General features: G+C 31.1%; 2 protein-coding genes across 9 annotated transcripts in view; one reads left to right on the top strand and one right to left on the bottom strand.

Moving 5' to 3' along the window:
* The first annotated feature begins 1,036 nt into the window (after window positions 1–1,036).
* LOC105837392 lies at window positions 1,037–9,717 on the top strand. The gene is given in 3 exon segments (XM_012682154.3): window positions 1,037–1,291; window positions 4,072–9,624; window positions 9,627–9,717. Coding segments are annotated over 3 exon segments (5,700 nt in total). The 5' UTR covers window positions 1,037–1,206; the 3' UTR covers window positions 9,689–9,717.
* A 741-nt stretch (window positions 9,718–10,458) lies between these two features.
* The window catches only part of LOC105834609, an 83,367-nt gene continuing 75,919 nt past the window's right edge, over window positions 10,459–17,906 (bottom strand). For 7 of the 8 annotated variants that reach the window (XM_036283220.1, XM_036283219.1, XM_036283221.1 and 4 more), the window contains 2 exons: window positions 11,843–12,064; window positions 10,459–11,005 (listed from right to left, as the gene is read on the bottom strand). In XM_036283220.1, coding sequence (XP_036139113.1) covers window positions 10,750–11,005; window positions 11,843–12,064 — 478 coding nt within the window. In that variant the 3' untranslated portion in view covers window positions 10,459–10,749. Of the gene's footprint in view, window positions 11,006–11,842; window positions 12,065–15,597; window positions 15,936–17,906 lie in introns of those variants that run through there. The other variant, XM_028194627.2, reaches the window with a different exon arrangement.

The following is a 17,906-nucleotide window of genomic DNA, read 5'->3' as shown; positions in this document are numbered from 1 at the left end:
TACACATACACATACACATACTTATACATAAAAAATAAAAATTCCAATTTCATTTAAAAAATCGGCCCTTTTCATATGATGTGTAAAATCCGATCGTCAACCTCCACGTGGTGCTAATAACGGCGATATGATTGAGTTAAACACAAATAAAATCAATGTACAATATCATATTGATACTCAAAATTCATGATATTCAAAAAATACACTATTTATTCGCTAAAATACCCTAAAATGCAGTCCAAATTTCAAACTCGTGTGCAATCAACAAAAAACATTGTATTGACATATTTTTTTTAATTGCTTAGAAAACAATGAACTTTAAGAATCTGGATTAATATTAGCAAGATTTTAACGAGAAACTTGTGAAAAATAATAACAAACATTTATTTTTTTTTTTTATTAAAAAAAACATGTTTAGTTTTCATGCAATACAAAAAGTTTACACTTAACAAATCGAACTTTCGTCTAGGGATTGTCAAAGTAGAGTCTTTACCTTTTAACTTAAAAAAAAGTACATGTAATTTGGATAATTTTTTGCAAAGTTGCATTACTTTGAAGATTGCCTAAAAATTCGGTCAAAATTTTTGTCTCGTTTTTTTTGCGCCAGTGTATAATAAAAAATTCTAATAAAATAAATTCTAACTTATATGTATGTTTGTACATTACTTAAGCAGGAAATAATTCAAATTACTAAATTGATAAATGCTATCAATTGATAACAAAGTATCGATACTATCCGTATCTTACATTTGATTGTTGCAAAAATAATAAGTAAATTAATCTAAATGTCGTTTTATTATATCAAAATTTTTAATCAATTCTTCTCTCGTTTGAAATGTTTTCCACAATTCACGATTTTTGGTAAATATTAAAAACTATTTATCTCAACTTTTCAATTTTTGTATAATTTGCAACTAAACGCAAACTTAAGTCTCATTAAAATAAAACTGGCTTAAGAAAATTTAATAAAACTAAAAACGCGAGTTGTATATGTTAATTATATTAATAAATATGTTACATATGCTTTTAATATTATTTCAACATTTCCTCAAAAATAACTGATATATAAAAGACATACTGTATGAATATTTTTGCACCTGTTTCAATATGCTTAAGTGACTTTTCTAAGAGAGAAGGGTTTTGTCAAATGTTAGATATGATAAGCGCGTACTATGCGATAAGCGCTTATATAAAAATCATTTCGTAATGATGAATTCGACAGTTAGCAATTTAATAAGCGAAGAAATAGATTGGTCTTCAGTTTTAACGAATGAGTTCTTCGCAATGAAAGGTGAGTGCTCGCACCATTAAAGACATTTCGATAAAGTGATAAAGTGAAAACAATATGGATATAATTGTTGAGTGACCAATATGCAGAGTAATTTGGGCACGTGGACAAAGAAAAAGTATTTTGTGCAACGCAAATAATTGTGTTTGGTCGTGTGTAAATGGATAAAAAAAAGTGTAAAATAATAATATAAATACTTTTACAAACTTAAAATGGTTTTTGACATAAAAGTTGTACAGCAGTTGTTTCGAGGAATATATATATTTTTTTCTTTTGAGTTAACATTTACAGTTTTCATATATGTATTTAAAAAGAACATTGGGTTTTATTAGAAAATTGTATATATTATTATTTTGGTAAAATAATTTTGTAATTTATACATTAATATTCATAAGTTTAAAAACACTTGCGATTTTCTCACATTTCACGGAAAGTTAAGTATATTGAGTTAAAAAAGTAGAAAAACTTTTAAAAATGTAAAAAGAAAAGGTAAAATTTAAAAACCAATCTTTTAGGCTCCATCTCTAAAGCGCTTTATGTGCAAATTATATAATTAAAAACTAATATTCTTTTAATATGCTTCTTACTTTAGACATTTAGATTGTTGAAAAAATCAGACAAAAATAACTTTAAAACTAAAAAAATTATAAAAAAGAAATAAATTTGTTATAATATATTTTTATTTGCATACATTTTTTTATTAAAGCTTTTTATACTCAATTTTTCATGAGATATTCTTATTTAAAAACACCGATAAAGAATAATAGAAAAACATATTTAAATTTTATAAAATTTTATTTAATTTTATAGTAAAATTATTGTTTGGGAAAATTAGGTAGAATTAGATAAAATGAGACCCATACGTTCGAACTACTATAATGAAATTATTAATTTCTATCATTTCTTAACAATATTACTTACTTAAATAGTAATCTGTACATGTTCTTCTATATAACTTATCAAGTTATCTAATCCAATCTGAAAATTATGATTTATTGTGTATGTGTGTATATGTTTTATTTAACTTATAATTTAGTAATTATTTTTAATGAATGTCTTTCTTTGTTAGACTTCATGTTTTATCAAATTATATTATTCTCTCTATATTCTGGTATTAGTTCAAATGCTATGAATTATGTGTAATTTATTATATAATTCATATTTAATTCTCCGACTGTATCGTTGTTTTTGCTTGTTCAGATTGTAATTATACTCTGGCACGCCAGATACCATTTTCTTTATTTTAAAGAAAAGGAAAAAAATCTGAAAAATTTCTCAAAATATTAACATTATAGTCATTTTGCACAAAATTGTTTATTGAATATTTTATTTCTAAGAAATTTTGAATATAAGTAAAAGGAAAAAAGTTTTCTTTAAAAATATATAACTTTATCTATGTGTAGAAAAAAACATTTCAAACCTCTTTACTTCAAGATTCAATGTTAAAAAAAATATTAATAATCGATATCTACAGGAAAGTTTAATTGTTCAATAAGCTCACACAAAATAGACAATTTTTTAAATAAAAAAAGGTTGATAAATCAGAATTAAAATATGAAATAATATACAAAGGTGAATATATTTAATATTTAACCAAATTATATTATAGATACATAAAATGCATAGTAAAAAATAATAAAAGTTCATTTACATTTTGATTCTCTTTGTAGTACAAAATTGTAATTTTGGCACTAACTAAAAAAAGAAACAATAATTAAAAAATTTTTAAGGAGACATTCTTATCATTCTTATCTTATAAATAATTACTTACAGAACATCTTACGGAAAACGTGTTACTTACAGAAAGAAAACTTACGTTTCCTGGAAGTATGGGCTCTCTTATCCATTTATGATTTTGTCTGTTCGGCAATAGTTTAAATGTTTAACAATAACTTTGCAACAACAAATCCCATTTATCACCTACTTTTTTGAGATGGAAAACATACATACAGGCTGTATCGGTTTTAAAACAAAATATTATCTTGACTTGAATGTCTCAGACCCACAGTTACAGTCAAAGAGTTGAATGAAAAACATGAGAGATAATATGAATTTTAACAAAATATGATCAAAAAAACATTGATTAAAGATGGTTATTAAATTATATCCTAAATAACAAAAAAAAATCTAATATTAATGAATCAAAATATAATAGAATAATATAGATTTTTTATTTAATTCTCTCAAATTTTTAAAACTAAAATCAGAAATTTATAAGCATTTCCGAACTTATAAATGATATTGTGGTTGTTTCGTAAATATGTAGTTTGTTGTATTTTTAATTAAGTGTAAAATATTTATAAAAGCTATAACCGAATAAAATGGTAAAATTCCGAATCGATGTGTAGTTTTTTGAATGCCTCGAGTCTAGCAAATTGACAAATTAACTAACATTAGGTTTGCAAAAACAACAAAGCGTCAGCCATTTCTGCGAAAGTTATCATATGCGTGTCGTGAGATAAAGCGCATATGATCAAACGGGCATTTATTAGAGAACAAGAATTGTGCAATAATATTAAAGTAGTGAAATCAGCAATTTTACTCACAAAAAAGTGAAAGTAAAAGGAACCACTTTCAACACACATGTAACAAAAATATTTTAACATAGACTTTGACCTCCCTTTCTTAGAGGGATTAATATATATATTTTGCTATCATTTAAAGCAAGGAACACTTTCATTATCTCACGCGGCTATAGCTTTTAAAAAATAATTCTTTTTTATTTTTCACAATTAATTTTATAAAAATAACAAATATTACATGTGCATCATTGTAAATTTTAGGGATATACTTAGTGGCTATTTTATATGTGGCCACGTTGAGTGCTGCTACCCTCAACAAATCATCAGTGGCTGATTTTCTGACAAAATGTCCCAAAGATAATCCAGGAAACAAAACAACGTTTATACCTCATGAAAATGACTGCACGAAATTCTACAGTTGTCATATGGGAGAGAAAGGGGATCCATTAAAGTGTCCTGTCATGGACAACAATGGCAACAGATTACATTTCAATCCTAAACTTCAGGTATGTGATTGGCCATGGCGAGCAGGATGTGAGGTATTGTCATCAACTACATCATCAAGTACTCCGACGGTAACAATCCCATCAACGAGTACTTCTACGACGACGACCCCGACACCGAGTACTTCTACAACAACAACCCCGTCACCGAGTACTTCTACGACGACAACTCCGTCACCGAGTACTTCTACAACGACGACCCCGTCACCAAGTACTTCTACGACGACGACCCCGTCACCGAGTACTTCTACGACGACAACTCCATCACCGAGTACTTCTACAACGACGACCCCGTCACCAAGTACTTCTACGACGACGACCCCGTCACCGAGTACTTCTACGACGACAACTCCATCACCGAGTACTTCTACGACGACAACTTCGTCACCGAGTACTACAACGCTAACAACTCCTCCATCGGATTCTTGCGTGTCGGATGACAAAATACATCTACTTCCCCACAAGACTATGTGCGATCATTACTATTCATGTCTTAATGGTAAAGTGGATCCCATCCCTCAAAAATGCGATCGCAATTTATTATTTAATTCAAATCTTCGTGTATGCGATTATCCGGAAAATGTAAAATGCGATACTACCATTCCATGGACTACGGATATCGTGTCATCAACTATCCGCTCATTAATTACAACGTCGCCAAATCCGTCGTTGACTTCAACATCGTTTTCTCCAACGCCGAGAGAATCAATAGAGCCATCTGCCTGGGTTTGCGTACCAAACGGCAAGATTTACAAGGTTCCCCATGAGTATTGGTGCAATTACTATTATTGGTGTGTTAATGGGGAAAAAGGTCCAGAACCAGTAAAATGCCCAAGTTATTTAGTATTCAATCCAGTGGTCGGAGAATGTGATTACCCAGAAAATACAGACTGCAGTGGCAGAGGTACTCCAGAACCTACAAAACCTACACCTACAAAACCTACACCTACAAAACCTACACCTACAAAACCTACACCTACAAAACCTACACCTACGAAACCTACACCTACGAAACCTACGCCTACAAAACCTACTCCTACAAAACCTACGCCTACAAAACCTACGCCTACAAAACCTACGCCTACAAAACCTACACCTACAAAACCTACACCGACACCAAAACCCGACAAACCTCGTAAGAATTGTCCTCCAAAGGGTTCAACGGAAAAAGCACGGATAGCACATCCATGTCTATGTAATCAATATTATGAATGCGTAGACGGTGAAAAAATATTAGAAACATGTTCATTCGGCAAGCATTTTGACTACGTAAGAGAGGTTTGCGATTGGGCTGCAGTAGTAAAGTGTATTCGGCCATTACCGACCTTTGACATTCCAATATTTGACGTTCAAATTGATGACTATAATATTACATGCGCCCCAGAAGGACGAACATTTCAGCATGAAGCCGATTGTTCGGCTTTTTATTTATGTTCAAACGGTGAGAAAACTTTAAAGCACTGTATAGAAGGACTTCACTTTAACATGACTATCCAGACATGTGATTATCCGCAAAAAAGTTGCAATTTAAAAAATTCCCTGCCGACAATTGATCTAAATGTTTGCCCTCCTCCAGATTATATAAAAAAAGTATTTTTGCCTCACGAATGTGAATGCACACAATATTATGAATGCATTGGTGGAAAAAAAGTTCTTCGATATTGTCCAAATAATCTACATTTTGATCACGTTAGACAAATTTGCAACACTCCAACTGAGGTCAAATGTGTCGATCCCATAGCTTCGACAACGTCTAGAACAGTACCCATAACAACAACTACAAAAGCTATTGATAAATCCCGCATAATGTGTCCTTCCAAGGGATCAATCAAGAAAGCACAGTTTCCTCATCCATGTCTATGCAATCAGTATTATGAGTGTGTGGAAGGCGACAAGGTATTACGAAAATGTCCGATTGGGATGAACTATGATGAGGCAAAAGAAATTTGTGATTGGGCTGCCAATGTGAGATGTATCCGGTCACTTTCATTCCACGACATCCTAATTAGCGACCATGATACTAAATGCCTCCCGGATGGCAGAGCGTTTCAGCATGAAGTTAATTGCACTGAGTACTATTTATGCTCTAATGGTACAAAAATCTTAAAATCCTGCTTAGACGGACTTCATTTCAACCCTAGTATACAGATGTGCGATTATCCACAAAAGGAATGTGATCTAAGTACACATCTGCCGACAGTCGGTCTAGGTGTTTGTCCTCCCACAGACTCTGTAGAGAAAATACTATTGCCCCATGAGTGCGAATGTACGCAATATTACGAATGTATTGATGGAAAACAAATTCTTCGAGATTGTTTGAATGGTTTATATTATGATCATGTTCGTCAGATTTGTAATGAGCCGGCGGAAGTCAAATGTGCCAATCTCGCACCAACAATTCCTACAAAACGGTCATCCAGCACTTCTGATTCAAATAATTGTTTGAACGAGAAGAACGAAATGCCTCACGAATATGATTGCAGATCTTACTATAAATGCAGTAATGGCGAGAAGATCTTAAAAAAATGTCCCAAAAACTTATACTTCAATCCAAAACTTCAAGTTTGTGATTTTCCAGAGAACGTCATCTGCGACGCTGGATCTGAGAACGTCCCCAGTATGCCAACACTAAGTAAGTGCGGCATGACAATGGGAATCACCAAAATTCCTCACGAAACCAATTGCAATCTATACTACATCTGTGAAAATGGCGTTAGTACTCTTCAAAAATGCCACTCTCAAAACCTTGTTTTCAATCCTATTTTAAAAGTCTGCGATTTCCCAGAGAACTATATTTGCAACCTAACACGTGCAAAAAGTGATCAATCTACTTGCATAGGTACTTGTCCAGAAGAAGATCCTGACTACGCAGTGTTACTTCCGAACGACGATTGCAAGAAGTTTTGCATGTGCAGCGGCGGTGTAGCTTGGGTCCAATCATGTCCTGAACCTCTCTATTTCGATTCTGTCCAGAAGGTTTGTAAACGGAAGAAAGACGCTGTTTGCGCGAAACGTTCATTAAGTCAAGATAACGCATTCACGATTGTTAAAATAGGCAATAATGATAATTCGTGGAAATCTCTGATCGATAGAGACAATAATGAACATGGAATTTACGACAATCTCGATCCATCTACTTGTATCGGTACTTGTCCTGAAGAAGATCCTGAATTCGCAGTGTTACTTCCAAACGACGATTGCAAGAAGTTTTGCATGTGCAGCGGCGGTGTAGCTTGGGTTCAATCATGTCCTGAACCTCTCTATTTCGATTCTGTCCAGAAGGTTTGTAAAGGGAAGAAAGACGCCGTGTGTGGGATACGCACATTCAGTCAAGATAATATTTTCACGATTGCTAAAGTAGGCGATAATGATAATTCGTTGAAATCTCAGACATTCGAGGGAGACAATAATGAACGTGGAATTTATGACAATTTCGATTCATCTACTTGTATCGGTACTTGTCCTGAAGAAGATCCTAACTACGCAGTGTTACTTCCAAACGACGATTGCAAGAAGTTTTGCATGTGCAGCGGCGGTGTAGCTTGGGTCCAATCATGTCCTGAACCTCTCTATTTCGATTCCGTCCACAAGGTTTGTAAAAGGAAGAAAGACGCCGTTTGCGCGAAACGTCCATTAAGTCAAGATAATGCATTCACGATTGTTAAAATAGGCAATAATGATAATTCGTGGAAATCTCTGACCGATAAAGACAATAATGAACGTGGAATTTACGACAATCTCGATCCATCTACTTGTATCGGTACTTGTCCTGAAGAAGATCCTGAATTCGCAGTGTTACTTCCAAACGACGATTGCAAGAAGTTTTGCATGTGCAGCGGCGGTGTAGCTTGGGTCCAATCATGTCCTGAACCTCTCTATTTCGATTCTGTCCAGAAGGTTTGTAAAGGGAAGAAAGACGCCGTGTGTGGGATACGCACATTCAGTCAAGATAATATTTTCACGATTGCTAAAGTAGGCGATAATGATAATTCGTTGAAATCTCAGACGTTCGAGAAAGACAATAATGAACGTGGAATTTATGACAATTTCGATTCATCTACTTGTATCGGTACTTGTCCTGAAGAAGATCCTAACTACGCAGTGTTACTTCCAAATGACGATTGCAAGAAGTTTTGCATGTGCAGCGGCGGTGTAGCTTGGGTCCAATCATGTCCTGAACCTCTCTATTTCGATTCTGTCCACAAGGTTTGTAAAAGGAAGAAAGACGCCGTTTGCGCGAAACGTCCATTAAGTCAAGATAATGCATTCACGATTGCTAAAATAGGCAATAATGATAATTCGTGGAAATCTCTGACCGATGGAAACAATAATAAACGTGGAATTTACGACAATCTCGATTCATCTACTTGTATCGGTACTTGTCCTGAAGTAGATCCTGATTACGCAGTGTTACTTCCAAACGACGATTGCAAGAAGTTTTGCATGTGCAGCGGCGGTGTAGCTTGGGTCCAATCATGTCCTGAACCTCTCTATTTCGATTCTGTCCAGAAGGTTTGTAAAAGGAAAAAAGATGCCGTTTGCGCGAAACGTCCATTAAGTCAAGATAATGCATTCACGATTGCTAAAATAGACGATAATGATAATTCGTGGAAATCTCTGATTGATAGAAACAATAATGAACGAGGAATTTACGACAATCTCGATCCATCTACTTGTATCGGTACTTGTCCTGAAGAAGATCCTGAATATGCAGTGTTATTACCGAACGATGATTGCAAGAAGTTCTGTATGTGCAGCAGTGGCTTCGCGTGGGTCCAATCGTGTCCTGAACCTCTCTATTTCGATTCTGTCTACAAAGTTTGTAAACAGAAGAAAGACGCTGTTTGCGCGAAACGTCCATTAAATCAAGATAATGCATTCACGATTGCTAAAATAGGCAATAATGATAATTCGTGGAAATCTCTGACCGATAGAGACAATAATGAACGTGGAATTTACGACAATCTCGATCCATCTACTTGTATCGGTACTTGTCCTGAAGAAGATCCAAAGTATGCGGTTCTACTTCCAAACGACGATTGCAAGAAATTTTGTTTGTGCAGCAACGGCTTAGCGTACGTTCAGCCGTGTCCTGAACCACTTTATTTCGATTCTATAGAGAAGGTCTGTAAACAGAAGAAAGATGTTGTTTGTGCAGTACGCACGTACGATCACTCATTTGTCGACAATTCATTGAAATTTTTGATCGATGAAGACAATAATGAACGAGAAATTTACGACAATCTCGATCCATCTACTTGTATCGGTACTTGTCCTGAAGAAGATCCTGAATATGCAGTGTTACTTCCGAATGACGATTGCAAGAAGTTCTGTATGTGCAGCAGTGGCTTCGCGTGGGTCCAATCGTGTCCTGAACCTCTCTATTTCGATTCTGTCCAGAAAATTTGCAAACAAAAAAAAGATGCTGTTTGTGGAGTACGTCTATTTAAAGAAGATGGCAATTTATAAAAAATAATACTCAACAATGATAAATCCGTAAATTTCTGAGCAAAAAACATGATGACAAAATTAATCATTCCAAAATTGTACTTTAATTTCACTTTATATTTAATTGTTCAAAATTTTGGAAATTATTTATAAATCGCTATTAATAAATTTTTCACTTTTTTTATAATTTGATGCTAAACATAATACGTGTTACATAAGTTTTTGATTAATATAAAGATACATGTTTTTATAAAAAATAAATATGGTCGTTTATATATATATATATATATATATATATATATATATATAGTCATTTATTTATAAAATTAATTGTTATAATGTTATAATGTTACCGTTATATTATATTATAATTTATTAATTATTGAAAACTATTGTTCACTTTTTAATTAATATTATTAAATTATGATAAATTAGTTATATAATTCTGTTATTTCTTGTTTATATATTAATCACATGTTTATTAAAGTATAGATATTTCAATTCTATTCATTGTTATTATGCATCTGAAGTATCAAAATAGAAGAAATAAAAAAGTGATACAAAAAGACCACTTTCAACCTACAAATAACAAAAAAGAATTTTTACGCACAAGTTAAATTTATATTTATATAAGATTAAATAAAATTGCAAATGTGCTGTATGTCAATTAACATCATAATTTTATATAATTTGATTAATCTCAAGAATTATTTCTGGCATTTATTTTCAATTTAAATTTTAACAAAAAGTTACATCTCTATCGTTCTGGCGTGTTGTCTATCATCTTCAAACATACTTTTATATCTACTTATTAATCAATCAAATATCCAAAAAATTAAATTGCTCGGAGAAAGAAGCAAAACTTAATGACAAGCATTATTCATAAATGCAACAGGATCATAAAGAGTTTCAAGAATTTATATATTTTAATATCAAGAGGAATTTAATCACTACTAGGAAAGGGAGAAGGACAATACACGGAAATTATTTATTGTACATTGTTATAATATTTGCCAGCTTCTTCCGAAAGAGAGCCGGTAGCATCGTATTGTGTAGCATCGTACGAAGTATGTTCGTCGTCATTCAGGCTCGGAAAGTCGCGAAGCAGGATTTGCTCTTTGTTCTGCCTGATGTTCTGTTGCCTTCGTTGTTCGTTTTGCCGCTGCGCATCCTGAATCATCTTCAGAGTCTCCCAAGTAGCGTTCAGCTCCATCATCGGTACAGCATCACTTCGTTTGCCGTGCCTGCAAATAATTATTAAAATTTTTAATTTTTGTATAATTAATTCTGTTTTCGTAATTATGTACAGTCAGATTGCAGTTCTTTTTTTTTACATTTCAAAATAATCTTTCATGCATAATTTATTGAAATCACTAGTATTTAGTATATGCATTCCTTATCATAATCAAATATAATAATGATCTGTTATTTCGCGTGAAGCTTGCTTTAATCTAATTCTTAGAGAGCACACTTCCAAAAAAACGTAAAGAGCACTGTCTTTTCATCAGTGTCTTTTAATGCATGCTGTAATGACGCTATTGTATATTTTATTGTAAAATAAATTACTGAATAAAGCTAACGATATGTATTTTAAGGTTCAATAGGTTTTATAATAATTTTTAAAAATTAACTGTTTAATTGTTTAAAAATTAATTGTTTAAAAAATTGTAGAAAAAAATTGCAAAAAATAATTTTTTTCTTTAAGTTCATAACTTTAATTCTTAATATTTTTAAATAAAAATGTAAGTGGAAACTTTCGAGATATAGTACTTTAAAGGGAAAAATAATTGCAATAATGCACGTTTCAAAAAAGATATTTTATTTGGAAAGTTAAAAATAATAATTTTTTGAAAAAATTAAAAATTTTAATTTTCATGTTTTTGATTTTATATTAATAAATACCTAAAAATATAAAAAAGTTTGTATGAGGTATGCCTGTATGTCCTCTAAGAACTAAAATTTATGAAGTAATTATTATATGTATACTTATAAATGTATGTACATCGTATACGATTTAATAATTTAAAGTAATTTTATTATCTACTAATCTATTTTTAAAAAAACATCATAAATATAATTACCTCGGTTTTGCTGATATATAACGATTTCGAAGGCAATCAACAAATCTCTGTAGTAAGATGTCTGAACCAATAGTCTCGTCTGATCTGACCAATCTAATCGGTTCTAGTTCGGCAGAAACAATCGTCATTCCGATAACAGTGACAATAAGTAAGCAACATAAGAAGTGGTCCAAATTCATTGGTCTCCGCATTTCGAAAAGTTTAAAGTAGTAGTCTCGGTTGCTGCAATGATACGGTGAAACTTGTATGCAAAAAAATAAGCTGAAGATGACGTAGCTAAATTTACATGTGCAACATTTACATTATTAATCCACAGCAGAGCGACAAATCATTTTTCTCTTTTTTGCTGCAAAAGAACAATCGCAAAAATTTTCCGTCTTCAATTTTTTAAATAAATATGATGCTAAATAATAGTTCATAATGAAATATTAATCGCAGAAATTTTACGATGGGCATACAATTGGTTTCAGAGATGTAGAGGATCAAACATCTATTAAATGAGTTCTTTGAGCTTCTGATTACGAATCTGATGTCAGATCTCAAAAATTCAAGATGACGGATCAAATATAATAGATAAATAGATAATGAAATAAGTTTCTCCAAAAATTGTTATCTAATCATGAATTCACCATCTTGAATTTTTAAGATCTGACATCAGATTCATAATCAGTAACTCAAAGAATAGGTACTGAGTTTCGAAAAATTCAACAAAAGTTCATGCTATCAAGTGTCGATAGTGTCATACTTTTTTAGTAGATGTTAAACACTTTGACCCCCTATATCTCTGAAAGCAATTGTATTGTTGCACGCGTCGCCTGGTATGATGTCCGGCCGCGCAAGTCAGCTGATCCAGCAGATCGATATTATCGATCGTCCGGTTGCCATAGAAAAGCGTAGTAGTTTGGTGTTGATTTTGGAGCTATCAACTGTGTGTATTTTCGGGAGTTTAAATAAATAGAGAGGGAAGACTCCAAAACCTCAAAATAATTGGGAAAGACCTTATTCCGTCGTTAAGAAGTTGAATGATGTATTATATTGTATTCGAAAATCTCCGCGTCACAGAAAAAAGATGGTGCATGCTGATAGGTTAGTTCCTTTTCGCGAAAGGGAAATTAAGAAATAGATAGAAGCCCGTTAATTTGGATTGCTCGGATTTAAAAAAATAGCCTTTTGCGTTAATTTGGTAAAAGTTACTGCGTATGTTTCTTTATTCCAATTATTAAATTACTTTCCATGGGGCAAAGAACAAAAAAAGATTGCTAGATTTTACAAAAAAAGAGGTTACCTTCAGAAGAAGACTACCACACCTAGGGTTTTTGAACCGTGATTTTTCCCTCGGATCGAAGAGCAAATGCCGAGGTATAAAGAACTTAAGAACCTTTTAAAAGGCAAAAGATCCACGATAAAGAATTAATTCCCCGCCCTAGTCCAAACATCAAGTAAGAAGCCCACAAGAGTAAAGAAGAAGAAAAAAGGGATGCAAGAAATCTTCAAAGGAGCATGTCCAACTCTATCTAAGAAGAAGACACCGCTCAAAGGACCTTCTTCGTGTTACAGAAAGACGCCGCTTGGTAACCCGTTGCAGCAGCTTGGGGTAGAGCAAGGAGGCATCAAGGCCTTCCGCCTTGAATTGTCGGGACGACAATTCTAAAAAAAGGAGGCAGTGTTGCACGCATCGTCCGGTATGATGTCCGGTCGCGCGAATCAGCTGATCCAATAGATCGATATTATTGATCGCCCGATTGCCATGAGAAAGCGTGGTGGTTTTGGTTTGATTTTGGGGCTGTCAACTAGGTGTATTTTCGGGAGTTTAAATAAATACAATGTATCTCCTTATCTTTATGAAAGTGTCTGAGAGAGAGAGTGCAAGAGCGCGTGGCGTGAAGTGTTCAGAAGTGACGCGTGAAAGACAACAGTATGTTCATTGTTAAATTTCTTTTCTGCAATTAATGTTTTATCATGGACTATCATTTAGCATTATTTATTTGAAAACTCAAGAACGGAAAAAGGGGCATTTTTTTGCGGTTGTTCTTTCCTGCTTTGTGTGACGCACAAATCGGTGATGCATTTCAAAGAAATATCAATCAAAATTTTTTTCGCTTAATAAGTTTTCAAAAATTGTAAAAACTCAGAATAATCAAACACCACAAACTTTATCTCCACGAGTTTATTTTAGCACGGTTATCTTGTGTTCTTCAATTTTTAATATTCAAATTCATATATTGTATACCATCGGTTATTGATCAGTCTAAAAATTCTTGGAAAAATGTTAAAAAATATATTGTTCCTTAAAAATACCGTGCAAAATCGTTACCCTATAAAATATGTATTCTATAGAATATTCAAATTATTATATGTATACATATTTCATGCTTTTTATACAAAATAACATAATAATTTATAAAAAAATATAACATCACTTTTTATTCTTTTTCATTTATTTTAACTTTTGAAGTCAAATTATCCTATAACCATAATTTTAATTACAAATTGTTAAAACAAAATGGAATTACTTAGGCTGTGAATGACAAGGGACAAAGTACAATATTAATTTTAATTTGCTTACGGAATCTACTCAAAAAGCAACAGGCAAACCAGAATAAATTCGTTAAGAAATAAATTTGCCACCAGTGAAATGACAAGGAGAGTGGTGAGGCAGTGTAATTTCGCTGAATATGTAAAATTCATTGCGCCGCGCGCCGCATTCTAATGCATACGATTATACATACTAGTTAGAAATAGAGAATACTACGGTCGATTATGACAATAACAAAGTTATCAATCGCGGAATTCGATCAGATATGTTAACTGATTACACATACCTGCGAATTTTTTCCGCGGTCTGGAGAAGAACAATAAATTTCCATAATTTTTTATAAGCTAAATCTAAATCGGCAAATAAAAATGTTCTATTATGTCAAGTTCATTTAAACAATTTTTTAAATAACTTTTTCATTTGTTTAAACAATTTTTTAGAAATAATTTTTTTGTTTGTTTAAAAAATAATTGTTTAATCTTATGTTGCACAAATTTTTCTGCTGAACATATTTTATTGAATTTTAGTGCATAGAAATTTTTGAATTTGTTAATTGCAAATCTAAAGTAATAATTTTAAAAATTAAATTAAAATAGTGAATTCAACGTTTGCCAAATTAAAAAAAAATTAAATAATGGTTTATTTATGTATAATATTTTATATAAAAATATTTTTTAGTAAGCTCATCTCAGTAATTAGCTTAAAAATCATTAATTTTTAACACGCTTAATACGTAATTAATGCTTAATACATAACTAATAATATAACAGCTTTTTAGAATTTAAAGTACAAAATACATTGCAGAAATATAAGATTTTAGCGAAATACAGATAATTTTTCAAAACATAAAATTTTTTTTTTAATTCTGATTTTAATAATAAAATTTTACATAGATAAAACAAATAGATAAATTTAAAAGTGATAGATTAAAAAACAGAAAAATAATAATATATTTATGTCATTTACATACACGCACAAGTCTTAGGAATTTCTAAAATAATATCAAACATCTGGTGAAATTTATCAAATTTTCCAAAAATCTTTTCGCAAACTTAACAACACTAAAGTTATAACAATTTCTTAAATTCACATAATTAACGATCAGAACTCGCCGATTATCAAGTAATCTTTGTAACGATTTGTATAACAGATCGAATAATGAATCGAACAATTAAAAATAATATCACACTTAAAACAAGTCTAAATCTAACTCACTGACATTTTATAATTTCTTTCTCAGCCTCACAGTACTCTAGTGTATCTTCTAGATGTGTCGACAAACGTTTCAGTGGTTCGAATCGACCGCTGAGCCGTCGACGGGGGTATATATACCTACGAAAACACTTTCCGATGCATCCCCTCGCAACACGCGATCAATCCTCGAGGTTCAACCCATCAATCGTTTTATTTTGTTGACAGAAAACATCATTGACGAGAATCAAGAAATCCAAGAACTGAACGAAGGATTAGATATAGAATAGAATGTACACAAGGAATATTACGAAAGCATTTCTGATTATACAAAGTTAATGAGGGAAATTATAATATTACTACTTCAACCTTTTGAGAAATTAATATTGAACGCAATTTAAAGCATTAACATTAATTTTCTGCTGTTATTTAAATATTATTAAACATAATTAATATATAATATTATTAATACTTTCATATTTTTTAACAAAATATTTTATTGTAACCTTTTTTTTCAAAAACATTCAAAATAATCAATTCCTATATAAACAGTTTCAACAGTGATCATAACTGAACATGACAATGCCACATGGCGGTTCGACAGGTAAAAACTTACCTGATGCAGGTAAATAGCAGAGAAATATATAACAAATCACAAACATTACTTAATTAATTAATAAATTAATTTGTAATATTTTGGATTATTTGCGTTATTTTGAAAAATTAATAAAATATTTAAAATAAGAAGGTACCGTCAATATTGACTTAATTTTCTATAAAAATGTATATTTATTAATTTGTATTAAAAATCCGCGTTTACAATATACTTTGTTACTTTATAACAATAATTTAAATAATTATTATACAAAAATAAAAAAAATTATGTTTCTTTTTATTGTTTTCTTTTAACATCTCTCTCTCTCTCTCTCTCTCTCTCTCTCTCTCTCTCTCTCTCTCTCTTCATTTTTTTGTAATCTATGGCTAACAAATATTATTAGATAAAAATGATCAAAAGAATGTTTTAAAAAGTAAAAAAGTTGATAATGTGAAACAGATTCTACAAGAAATAAAACACAATCTATGATAAAAATAGCAGAAAAAAATTTTATTTAAAAATTTTCATGATCTTAGTGAACTTAACGTCATTTGAAAGAGATTGAGATAATTGAGTTCAGTCAAACAAGAGATACTTAATAAGAAAAAACTCTTCTTTTCTTTGTTAAGAAATTAAACAGATTCTTTCTCTATTTAAATGTGACTTTTATGAATCTATCAGATACTATCTACCTCAGTAAAGAAATCTATGACAATATATTAAGATAATTTTTTGCATGATATTATATGTGCCAAAGCTCTGCGAAGAAATAAGTCTGTTGTTATTAGGAAAAATAAACTTTTGCACGATCTTATCATGATCATTCTTGCAATGTACCTGTTCTAATTTATAGCTGTAATTATAACTTGACATTTTGTAATTATTTGAAACTATTTAAGATTATTTAAGATTATGGAACATACATTTATCTATATTTTATCTAAAATTAAGTATTTCTTCAAACTTAGACTCCTATTTTTTATATCCCACCTTCTTAAGTTTTATTTGGAAATACAGTATCGCTGAATATTTATTAACTTTAAAATATTTTATAAAAATGTCAGTTATTATTCTAAAAAGCTCAGAAGAAGTTTTCTTATTTCGTCCTAGATATTAGATGTTATTTAAATCTCAAATGCATATTTAGATATAAAAAGACTATTTACGATCCCGTTACTTGGAGTCCAGTTACTACTACATTATTTAAAATAATCACAACGAAAGATACAATTGAAAGATTCTGTCTTGGAACCCTACACTTTATTCGAACGATTTCAATCAAGTCTTGTAAAGTTGCAGATACAATCTTTATCCGATTATTGGAATATATATATTTATATATAGAGGAAAGTCATCAATATACATATCACTTTATTTTTTAATAGTATTATTTAGTAATAGTATTTCTTAAACACAAACTAAAAATGAAAATTTTAAAGTATAATTAAAGTGTCTTCTATCAAATGATATAGCAATTTTAATAATACTGTTTCATATTTTATAATAATTAATATTTTAGCAATATAAACCTCTGAGAAATTGGACCTTAAAACTAATATAGTAGGCAGCAATGGTAAAATTCATGGTTTGATAGTAAAGAAGTTAGCTATGAAATAAATTGAACTAAGTGATATGAAATATAATTCTATATATTAAACAACAAAGTTGTATGGAATAAAAAACTAGAATTAAATGTTTTAAAAATAAAAACAATTTAAGAACTAAAAAATAAAGATAAATAA

Source organism: Monomorium pharaonis, chromosome 2 (assembly GCF_013373865.1).
Source record: "Monomorium pharaonis isolate MP-MQ-018 chromosome 2, ASM1337386v2, whole genome shotgun sequence".
Taxonomy (NCBI): Eukaryota; Metazoa; Arthropoda; class Insecta; order Hymenoptera; family Formicidae; genus Monomorium; species Monomorium pharaonis.
Note: the sequence above shows the minus strand (reverse complement) of the source record. Positions and strands in the feature narration are given on the sequence as shown.